At 54.9% G+C, this 11229-nt stretch overlaps 1 protein-coding gene across 1 annotated transcript; it reads left to right on the top strand.

The window, feature by feature from the left end:
* The first annotated feature begins 4633 nt into the window (after positions 1 to 4633).
* On the top strand, positions 4634 to 11214 carry SMARCD2 (SWI/SNF related, matrix associated, actin dependent regulator of chromatin, subfamily d, member 2). Its single transcript, XM_005858647.2, has 12 exons — positions 4634 to 4908; positions 5101 to 5143; positions 5290 to 5412; positions 7645 to 7800; positions 8475 to 8570; positions 8714 to 8815; positions 8937 to 9098; positions 9250 to 9347; positions 9524 to 9659; positions 9855 to 9977; positions 10101 to 10202; positions 10272 to 11214. The coding sequence occupies exons 1-12, from the start codon at positions 4649 to 4651 to the stop codon at positions 10323 to 10325; spliced, it is 1455 nt and encodes a 484-aa protein (XP_005858709.1). The 5' UTR covers positions 4634 to 4648; the 3' UTR covers positions 10326 to 11214.
* Positions 11215 to 11229: the final 15 nt, after the last annotated feature.

Raw genomic sequence — 11229 nt, 5'->3', positions numbered from 1 at the left:
GGCGCCGCGAGCACGCGGGTGTCAGGGTACGGGAGGGGGTTCTGGGGCAACCGCCTGGACTGGAGGTCCAGACGCCCTGCATGTGGAACGCACGGGACAAAGTGGAGGGCAAGGCGGCCAGGGGCCCTCGGAATCGGCGAGGTGGTGGTGGAGCACTTAGGGGACAGGCTAAGAGGGTGGAGGGGATTCTGAGTAGCTGAGAGATGGAGGCGTTGTGGGAGCCGGTGAGTTATGGGCGGGTGGGCTGAGAAATAGTGTAGGTCCTGGGGGGAGGGGGGGGGCGGGTCCTAGGAAGTGATCCGAAAGTTTTGAAAAAGGGCCCCCGCCGAGAAACCAGGGTTACCCTGCAGTTGGCCTCGGTCCCACTCCAAGTCTGCTCTGTTGTTTGTAGCCGGGAACTGGCAGGGTCCTAGCGAGTTTGAGATGGCTCCCAGCTGCTCATGAGGAGGAGGAAGGGCCTGGCTTCCCACGGGCACCGGAGGCCCAGGATGGGGACAGGGGATTTCGGCCTGTGCAGTGGCGAGTCGACCCCTGGGTCAGGCCCAGGAGGCCTTTCACGGGATGACTCTGAGTTGGACCAGAGACAGTGGTGGCCAGGCCTGAAGAAGGACACAGCCCGGCCCATTCTGGGCAGACTCTCTGGCCTTCTGCCCGGTGTCGCAGTGTCCAGCAGTTGATTTGTTTGGAGGAGCAGAGAGGCTCCACCGAGCCCTGCTGCTCTGGGGCTGGAGGATCCTGTGAGTTGCTTCAAAGGGTTCTATCCAGAGCCCTTTGGGGCTTGGCTTGGAAGAGAGCTTCTCAGGTTGCAGCTTCAAAGGCCATTGAGAGGCAGAGGCTGGGAGCCTGTGTGAGGAACTTAGCCTGACTGCTGGTGGGACTCATCAGCCTCCCAGCCGTTGTTTCTGGCTGTCCCACAACGCTTGGGAATTGCACCCATCCTGTTTCCTGTCCCCGCTCCACTTTTATTTAGCCTTTAAGTTCTAGCAATGCCATATTCCAACCCATGTGCCACTTGGCACTGGCTCCTGGCAAGTTTGAGGGAAAGAAGGAAGCCGGGGCTTCTATTCTTCCTTTATGTCCCCAGGTGGAGGTCCTCGAAATGGGTCCTCGTCGAATAGGGTACACATGTCACCCCAGGAGCCCTGGGCCCCACTTCCTGAAGATGCTTACCTGGGAAGAGTGATTTTCCCCTCTTACTACTCATTCTCCCTGCTCCCTCTAAAAAAACAACAAAAGAAAAACAAAGGGTTTTTCTGACAGAGACAGACCTGGTCTGGATTCTAGCTGGAGTCTGTCTTATCTTGCTCATCCCCTTGGATGGAGGAGTTGTGGGAGCCAGTGAGTTGTGGGCGGGTGGGCTGAGAAATAGTGTAGGTCCTGGGGGGAGGGTGGGGGCGGGTCCTAGGAAGTGATCCGAATTCCCCCCCCACCCCAGCTCTGATGGAGGCATCCCAAGGTGCCCCGAAGGGATGCCTCCATCAGTCATTCCAGCCCTGGGCCAGCTAGCTGAGCCCTGGCCTGGGAGCCCTCCTATGGGCCTTTGGCCTGAGAAGGACCTGAGGGATGAGAGGAGCCTCTCCAGTTCCTCAGCTTGCAACCCATGGGAAATGCCTTGGGGAAAGCCCCTGAGAGGATGGATTCCACAGCAACACGTAGGGCAGTGATAGCGAACCTTTTGAGCTCGGCCTGTCAGCATTTTGAAAAACCCTAACTTAACTCTGGTGCCGTGTCACGTATAGAAATTTTTTGATATTTGCAACCATAGTAAAACAAAGACTTATATTTTTGATATTTATTTTATATATTTAAATGCCATTTAACAAAGAAAAATCAACCAAAAAAATGAGTTCGCGTGTCACCTCTGACACGCGTGTCATAGGTTCGCCATCACTGACATAGGGAGTGACCTTGAGCCAGTGGCAAGACTGAGCAGGCTGGTCGGGTAGCCGCAGGCTGCTGGGGGTGGGAAAAGGGATGAGGCTCACGGGGAAGGCACTGAGCCTCTGCTTCCCTGGGCTGCCCATCCCACCAGCTCGTCTTCTTCCAGGGGGAGGCAGTAGAGGTTGATGGGAGGGAAGACCCAGTTCTCTCTGCCTGAATTGAAGGGGGATCGTGTTTGGCCTCTTACCAAGTCCAGTTGTGTGCTCAAGGAGAAGGGACTTGAAATCTGAGAAGCAAGGGGGGTCCTGTCTGTTAGGGCACATGGGGTGAGCTGGAAGAGCAAAGCTTTCAGGGCCCAAGTTGAGCAACAGGGGAGCCTACTGAAAGAAGGGAAGTGATGACCCACCTTCCTCCAGGCGGTGGTCCTAGCTGTGGATCACAGATAGCCAAGCTCGCAGCTGAGGAGCTTAATGCAGACAACAAAGAAACACATTGCTGTGTTCACTCCAGAGCGTTTAAAATAGTTTTCACTTGTGGAGGGGGATGTCTTCTTCTAGGCCCGTAGGCCCAGCCACCAGCTTTGAGGCAGGGCTGAACATGCTTTCTGGAGGCCTGGAGGGGGCAGCATCAGGCCCAGTCCTGCTCCTGGGTGGTGGAGGTAAAATAAAGCTTAGAATGTGGGTTGGTGCTAGGTAGGCTACAGGGCCAGGAGTTCACCTCGCGCTTCTGGGGTTCAGGGCACTGAGCCAGACCTTCCTAGCCCTGCTGCAGGTGGGGAGTTAGGGAACTTGAAAGTTCTGGGTTGCATTCTTTTTCCTTTTTTATAATCCTTGGGTTGTTTTTTGGAAGAGGAAGAGTTACTGGTGGAGCTTGGCAGGGCCAAGCTGGGATTTCATGAACTATAAGCAGCCCTCCCCTGGGCCCCTTCCCCCTCCTGGAGGAAGCCAGGGGCCTGGGGTGCGCTGGGGGCTCTGCGCCTGGGAAGTCTGGAGCAGATGTCTGGGAGGGGCCTCTTCTAGGCCTGCCTGTGCTGCCTCGTCTTGGAACTTTCAGTTACCGGAGCACCTGCCCAGGAGGGGTGGTGCTGCAGAGGTTTTGTGAACGCCCTAGTGAGCACAGGGGCCTAGAGCACAGGGGCCTAGCTCGCACTCGGCTGGTTTCATTGCCTCAGTTGTTCCTCCCCTTCGGATCAGGCACTGGGTGGGAAAAACATATCTGGGATGTCCGGGGGGTGGGCTTACAGCTGTGGTCACACTGACTTTTTTTCTGTAATCCCTGGCCATGGCTCATTAAGGCAGAGAAACGGCTGTCTTTTGCCTTTCAGCAGCTCAGATGAAAATCTCTCTGATGAGGAGAGACTTATGGCAGGAATCCTGAGGCCCCAGAGCTCTCACCCCACCCCCATGTTTAACTCTCCATTCTCCCAAATGCTTCCTTCCCACCCTACCTACTCCTCCCTTCCCCATGCTTTTGGTTCATGTTTCTCTCCATCTCTCCATCTGGTCAAGAATCTGACCCTCTGTGGTGAGAACATGGATGCTAGATGAAGAGATGGGAGGAAGAATCTCATCTCCATGATGCTGGGGCAGGGGTCCTTTGAGTTGGTGCGAGTCCCCACCAGCTTGGCTTGGTTGGCTGGTTGTGCTGGTTGCATAATCTGGGCCCTGGGGCCAGCCCTGTGAAGCTGCCAGGGCCTGTGTGAGGCAGAGCTGCCAAACGGGCCTTGCAGACAGCAGCCATGGGAAGGGAGGTGGGAAGAGGGTTGGTTACTCCTGGATGGGCTCCACAAATGTTGGGGAGCTGGACCTCTGGGAAAGCCTACAAACTTCTAAAGAAGTCATTTCTGTCACCCAGATTCCTCTGCTGCCCCTTTGACTCTGTCCCTTGTGTTCCAGGATAATCTTATCTCCATTCTCCAGGTTGGGACTGTGAGGGCTTATGAGCCAGGTGGTGTGTGGACATAGGCAGAGTCCAGGTGTCAGCTGCTCTGTCTCCCATGAGCCACAGCTTCCCTTTGGGATCTTCTGGTATAGGGGGTTGGGGGCTGGGCAGTAGGGAGGTGAGCGAAGGGTCCAGTTCTGGGTTGTGAGTAGGGGCCATATGGTGACCAGATGTTTCCATACTGTGCTGCGGCCACCCCCACCAATTGAGACACGTCCAAGCCATCCTGTTGCAACTTGCTTACCTGGGGTGCTGCTGCCTGATGGGCTTGCCAGCCTATTGAACTTCTTTCTCCCCTCAGGCACAGCACCACGTGCTGCTGCCTGATGGGCTTGCCAGCCTATTGAACTTTCTCCCCTCAGGCACAGCACCAGGCTGGCAACAGGGGATGGGTTTAAAGGCTCTGCCCGGTCAGCCCGCTCATACCACACACTGCACCCTGCTGCTTGGCTATGACACCACCCCCGGGCTCCTGTGCTGTGCTTCTCCATCCTAGGATGGGAATGCTTGGTTGGATCATCTGAGGGCCTTACGAGTGCCTTGAAGCTGGCTAGTCCCAAGGAGCAGGGGCATAGCCTGCTGGGGCTGGAAGGTGGCATTAGGCCCTGAAAACTCCCCCAGGCCTTTCCCTCTGCAGGCAGGATTCTCCTCCCACCCCCCGGGCTCTGCAGGCCTCATTCGCTGGCACAGCTGCCAGGGCGGTTGAAGGGGCGGGGCAGGTGTGGTTTACACTTCTGCTATCAGACGCCTGCTTCCCTTTGTTTCTGGCACTTCAGCCTGGCCTCTGCGGTGTGCTGCTCAGGGCTGGACCTGGCCGAGGACAGGGATGGAGGGGTTGGGCCCTGGGCCTCATAGGGCCCTGCCACTGACCTGTGCACCCCCTTTGGCTCACTTCCCCCAGCGGCCGGGCATGTCACCAGGGAGCCGGATGCCCATGGCTGGCTTGCAGGTGGGACCCCCTACGGGCTCCCCATTTGGTACAGCTACTCCACTTCGACCTGGCATGCCACCCACCATGATGGACCCATTCCGAAAACGCCTGCTTGTGCCCCAGGCCCAGCCCCCGATGCCTGCCCAGCGCCGGGGGTAAGCCTGTTTTTCCCACTCTACCTAGCACAGCTGTAGTGGCAACAGAGGGCTTTCCTCCGTCCTAAGAACTGCTATGACTGAGGAAGGCTCCTTGTTCTCCTCGGGGAGGATCCTGGGGACTGGAGGGATGGATGGGGTTGGGGGTCCTTTGGACCATTGACCTGTTAATTGGGTTTCTGTCCTCCCCAGGTTAAAGAGGAGGAAGATGGCAGATAAGGTTCTACCTCAGCGAGTGAGTATGTTGGGAGGGGCCTAGGGGGCCCCCCCAATGGCTGGCTATGGATGGAGTCAATCTCCTCCAGCCCTGCGATGGGGAAGGGAGAGAAGAAAGAGCCAGAGCTGCAGCTGAAACAACGGATGAATTCCTTCTCCCTCCAGATTCGGGAGCTTGTCCCAGAGTCTCAGGCGTACATGGACCTCTTGGCTTTTGAGCGGAAGCTGGACCAGACCATTGCTCGCAAGCGGATGGAGATCCAGGAGGCCATCAAAAAGCCTCTAACGGTGTGTGCAGCCCTGGCTAATCCTGGGCCTTCCCACGCTCTCTGCCTCTCCTCGGCCTGGTTTTCTGGGGGTTAAGTAAGGGTCTGTGATGGGTAGAGCAGGATATTTCACTGCGGATGCAGCCTTTAGTGGAGCATGAACTCAGTTAATGTGGTGGGACCAGCATGTTTTTTATGAAATATAAAATAGTAGAAATTAAAATAATTCTCCATAGTAAAGTACTTACCAGAGTAGTAGAGGTATTATTCATAACATTTTTGTTTCAGGTGTTTATATAGATGTGTGTGGATCCTGGGTCATGATTTAAAATGTAAATCATGTTGCCCTAGCCCAGTGATCGGCAAACTGCGGCTCGCGAGCCACATGTGGCTCTTTGGCCCCTTGAGTGTGGCTCTTCCACAAAATACCATGTGCGGGTGTGCACATACAGTGCGATTGAAACTTCGTGAGCCGCAGTTTGCCGACCACTGCCCTAGCCGGTTTGGCTCAGCAGATAGAGTGTTGGCCTTTGGACTGAAGGGTCCTGAGTTCGATTCTGGTCAAGGGCACATGCCCAGGTTTCGGGCTCGATCCCCAGTTGGGGGCATGCAGGAGGCAGCTGATCAATGATTCTCTCTCATGATTGATGTTTCTATCTCTCTTTCCCTCTCCCTTCCTCTCTGAAATCAATAAAAAATATATACTTTTTTTAAAAGTTAAAAAAAGTAAATAAAATGCAAATCATGTTGATCATGGTCAGAAGTTTGAAAGGTAAAACTGGAGGATTAGGATAATTCTTCTCTCCTTACCCATCCCTAGAGCTTTTCTTTTTCTTCTTCTTCCTCTTTCTTTTTAATAATAATCTAGCACAGTCCCCTGAATGGTGAAGGCTTTCTAGGAGACGAGAATGTTTTGGGGCTGTGATGAGTTTTATTTAAAACTAGAGGCCTGGGGCACAATAATTTGTGCACTCGGGGGGGGAGGGGGAGGGTCCCTCAGCCTGGCCTGTGCCTCTCGCAGTCTGGGACCCTTTGGGGGATGACCACCTGCTGGTTTAGGCCCGCTCCCTGGGGGATTAGGCCTAAGCTGGCAGTCAGACATCCCTCTGGCAGCCCGGGAGCCCTCGGGGGATGTCCACTTGCCAGCGGGGAGCAGGCCTAAGCTGCAGTCAGACATCCTTAGCGCTGCTGAGGAGGTGGGAGAGGCTCCCACCACCGCTGTACTGGCAGCCGGCAGCCTGGCTTGTGGCTGAGCAGAGCTCCCCCTGTGGGAGCGCACTGACCACCAGGGGGCAGCTCCTGCATTGAGCATCTGCCCCCTGGTGGTCAGTGTGTGTCATAGTGACCAGTCATTCCCAGTCGTTCTGCTGTTAGGGTCAATTTGCATATTATCCTTTTATTATATAGGAGTGCCTGGCCAGCCTGGGTGAGGGACTGATGGCTGTTTGCAGGTTGGCCACAGCCCCTTCAGTGTGGGGGTCCCCACTGGGGTGCCTGGCCAGCCTGGGTGAGGGGCTGAGGGCTGTTTGCAGGCTGGCCACAGCCCCTTTAGGGTGGGGGTTCCTGCTGGGGTGCCTGGCCAGCCTGGGTGAGGCTTTGAGGGCCGTTTTCAGGCTGGCTAAGCCCCCCAGCGGGGACCCTCACCCCATGAGGGTGTGGCCATCCTGGGTGAGGGGCTGATGGCTGTTTGCAGGCTGGCCACAACCCCAGCCACCCAAGCTCCCAGTGGAGGCTGGCTGGAAGCAGGTATCTGGGATTTATTTGTCTTCTATAATTGAAACTGTTGCCCTGAGCGGAGGCCACAGCCAGCTCAGGGCAGGCGGGAAGCTTGGCTTCCTCCATCACCCGGGCAACCAAGCCTCCTGCTTGCTCCAGCTCTGTGGCTGCCAGCCGCCATTTTGGGTGGGTTAATTTGCATATAGTCACTCTGATTGGCTGGTGGGCGTGGCTTAGGGCATAGCAAAGGTACAGTCAATTAGCATCTTTGTCTTTTATTAGTGTAGCTAAGAGCTGGAGGCTTCTGATTTGCCTGATAGCACCTTGTGTGTCCACTGATTCCACAGTGTTGGAACTGTGGATAGTGCATCTGTTCCCCCCATAAAACTGGGAGTCCCTTGAAGGCCAAGATAAGGAGCCTAACAAGGTGCTGGCCAATAGCTGCCACTCAGTATTGATGTTCAATGAGTTCAGATGGGAAGACAGGGGTAGCATTGTTTTCTAACATGTTGGTCCACCTCTGTCTTTTTCTTTTCAGCAAAAACGAAAGCTGCGGATCTATATTTCCAATACGTTCAGTCCCAGCAAGGCGGAAGGTGACAGTGCAGGAACTGCAGGGACCCCTGGGGGAACCCCATCAGGGGACAAGGTGGCTTCCTGGGAACTCCGAGTGGAAGGAAAACTCCTGGATGATGTGAGTTGGGGAAGAAGCTGTCTGGGAAGGACATGGCCTGTGTGGATTTTAAGACTGGGGCCAGCCACTTGGGCACTTCTGGGAAGTCCTACCTGAGGGAAAGGGCAGTGCTCCCGGTCAAGCTTTGCACTGGGCCAAGCCAGTCAGAGGTTGGGAGATTTGTATGGTTATTACAACAGTTCTCCTACAGGTGGCAGTAAAGTGTCTTGAAGGGGTTCCCTTTTAAAAAAAAATATATATATATATATTTCTTTTATTGATTTCAGAGAGCAAGGGAGAGGGAGAGATAGAAACATCAATGATGGGAGAGAATCATTGATTGGCTGCCTCCTGCATGCCCCCCACTGGGGATTGAGCCTGCAACCTGGGCATGTGCCCTTGGCTGGAATCAAACCCAGGACCCTTCAGTCCACAGGCCGACGCTCTATCTACTGAGCCAAGCCAGCTAGGGTGTCCCTTTTTTAATTAAAAATCGTATGTTGGCTAACAGTGGGGCTGCACAGAGAGTCCTTTTCCTACTTCCAGTCATTCACTCTTCCCTGCTTCCTTCAGGGCCTAAGAATCCTCAGTACCCTGAACTTCAGGGCTGAAACAGTATTCCTCTTTTGGGGGCTTAGCATAGCTTAGCTTTGAAAGCTCAGCAGCACTCCCATCTCACCCCTTTCCCTCCCCAGCCTAGCAAACAGAAGAGGAAGTTCTCTTCATTCTTTAAGAGCCTCGTCATTGAGCTAGACAAGGAGCTGTACGGGCCTGACAACCACCTGGTGGAGGTGAGAGTGGACATGGGGCATGGGAGCACAGGCTGATGTGCCAGGTGCACAGAGAAATAGGCTCGGTCCCCTTGGAGAGGGCCAAGTGTGTATGTTCATGCCCACCCCTTGGTGATGAACTATGCTTCCTTCCTCCCTGCCAGTGGCATCGGATGCCCACCACCCAGGAAACGGATGGCTTCCAGGTGAAACGGCCTGGAGACCTCAATGTCAAGTGTACCCTCCTGCTCATGCTGGATCATCAGGTGACTGGGGCCATGTCTCAGGGACAGGGGCAGGTTTATTGTAAACCCTTCCTGTCCCTGCCCTATTCTTTGGCTTTGGTTTTTCACAAGAACCCCTCCTTTGACTTCCTTCTATCCCCAGCCTCCTCAGTACAAGTTGGACCCCCGACTGGCAAGGCTGCTGGGAGTGCACACACAGACGAGGGCCGCCATCATGCAGGCCCTGTGGCTTTACATCAAACACAACCAGCTGCAGGATGGGCATGAGCGCGAGTACATCAACTGCAACCGTTACTTCCGCCAGGTTAGCTGGGAACTCCTCCTAGTCTTGCAGCCCCTGTGTTGCCTGGTGTCCCAGAGCCCCACTGAGCTAGCTCTTGGCCATTCTTCACACTCCCCCTGCGAGGACCCACTTCCCCCCGTGCCCTGAAAGGCACCTTTGGTACTCTCTCTAGATCTTCAGTTGTGGTCGTCTCCGATTCTCCGAGATTCCCATGAAGCTGGCTGGCTTGCTGCAGCATCCAGACCCCATTGTTATCAACCATGTCATTAGGTCAGTGGGAAGAGGGCAATGGGAAGGCTCTTCTAAGAGCAATTTACCTTTGGATTGATCTAAAGAGAAGCAGCAGGTCTGGTTTCTTGCTCCCCAAGTGTGTGTAGGTTTGGCCCAGGTGGGTGGGATGGATACTGCTATGTACTCATCCTTCCTCTCCTGCGTGCTGCCTACAGCGTGGACCCTAATGACCAGAAGAAGACAGCCTGTTATGACATTGACGTCGAGGTGGATGACCCACTCAAGGCCCAGATGAGCAATTTCCTGGCCTCTACCACCAATCAGCAGGAGATTGCCTCCCTTGATGTCAAGGTGGGCCCTCTGCACCTACCCCCCCCCCCCCCTCTGGGGCCCAAGTTGGGGGTGGGCATTCTCTGTTGGGCATTTCTATACATGTAGCACCTGGGGATAGGATTTCTGTCCAAGTCCTTTGTGGTTAGGTCTGGAAACAGACTCCTTAGAAGTGGGGGCCAGTCTGACACATATATATATACCCCTCCCCCCCAGATCCATGAGACCATCGAGTCCATCAACCAGCTGAAGACCCAGAGGGATTTCATGCTCAGCTTTAGCACTGACCCCCAGGACTTCATCCAGGAATGGCTCCGTTCCCAGCGCCGAGACCTCAAGGTGTGGTCCTCTTTCCTGGTGATGAGACCAGGTTAAACTCTGGGTGGTTTTATCCCCATCACTATTGATTCCAGGGGCTCAGGAGTGGGAATTATGCTACCACTTTTTCCTGGCTCTTTGCAGATCATCACTGATGTGATTGGGAATCCTGAGGAGGAGAGACGAGCTGCTTTCTACCACCAGCCCTGGGCCCAGGAAGCAGTGGGGAGGCATATCTTTGCCAAGGTGAGACTCTGCCCTGCTTGCCCTCCTGTGGTGGTGAGCAGAAGCCTGAGCTGCTGGTCTCTCTTCCAGGTGCAGCAGCGAAGGCAGGAACTGGAACAGGTGCTGGGAATTCGCCTGACCTAACTGCTCTGGGATCCCTTCCTTTCTTCCCAGCCCAGGCATCATCCCCTTCTCAGCCTGGAAGGGACCCCCATCTGAGGCTGCAGACACATAGGATAAGGAGCAGGGTGAAGGTCTGTCCTGTTACCCTCAGCTTCCCAGCGTTAGTTTCATAAATGTAGCGGTAGGATTCCTTGTTGCTTGGTCCCCAAAGCCTTATTACTTACTTTCTGCGTTGGCTTTAATTGGGTTCACAATAAACGCCTCTGCTCCCTGCAGGCAGGCCCACGTAGGACTACTGGGGGCCTGGCTTTGCCATTGTAAGGGAGGAGGTTCAGAACCAAAGGCCACTGGCTTTGCTTGTTTACAGACTTCCCCTTGGGGCAAGTGCCCTAGCTGGCTCTGGGGAGCTGGGCAAGGAAGAGAGACTCAGCTCACTCTTCCTACCCTTTCTAAACCAAAGTTCTTTGCCATTCCGACCAGCCCAGCCTAGCTGCTGGCTTTTTCCTTTCCTTTGGGTATTTGCACTATTTGGGGAGCAGGTTCTTCTATGTGGGAGCCACTTTTTTGTACAGGGGGCAAGTTGGGGTTTTTCAGGGAGCCCTGTTTGGTGCCTCCTCCCTTATTTTCTTTCCTCAATCTATGCAAGCGGCTCTGGCCGCCATCATCTCCTGGGATGCCAGAGGGCTGCCACTCCAGCTCTTGGGCCCAGGGCTATAAAGCCTCCTAGAGGAAGGGGACACTCAAGTTCTCTGGCTTGGCCTGAGGCATGGGTGTGTGTGCTTGGTGGAGGGCAGGGGGGGAGGGGGAACTCATTCCCATTTGGAGCTTGATAAGAAGGGTGGGCCTAGGGCTTGGAAAGTGCCACTTCTGGCAGGTTTGGAAATTTCCAAATAAATCCTTGTTTATTGGTGGTGCCCAGACCTGG

Source organism: Myotis brandtii, unplaced genomic scaffold (assembly GCF_000412655.1).
Source record: "Myotis brandtii unplaced genomic scaffold, ASM41265v1 scaffold120, whole genome shotgun sequence".
Lineage (NCBI taxonomy): Eukaryota > Metazoa > Chordata > Mammalia > Chiroptera > Vespertilionidae > Myotis > Myotis brandtii.
The sequence above is the reverse complement of the archived record's forward strand: the minus strand, read 5'-3'. Positions and strand labels throughout refer to the sequence as shown.

What these genes read in the sequence shown, in the direction of transcription:
- SMARCD2 (XM_005858647.2), top strand. Translation starts at nt 4,649, where the DNA reads ATGGAGGGGTTGGGCCCTGGGCCTCATAGGGCCCTGCCACTGACCTGT. An exon ending in TGCTCATGCTGGATCATCAG is followed by an intron (nt 8,816 to 8,936) that starts GTGACTGGGGCC and finishes TTCTATCCCCAG; the next exon opens with CCTCCTCAGTACAAGTTGGA. An exon ending in GGAGGCATATCTTTGCCAAG is followed by an intron (nt 10,203 to 10,271) that starts GTGAGACTCTGC and finishes TCTCTCTTCCAG; the next exon opens with GTGCAGCAGCGAAGGCAGGA.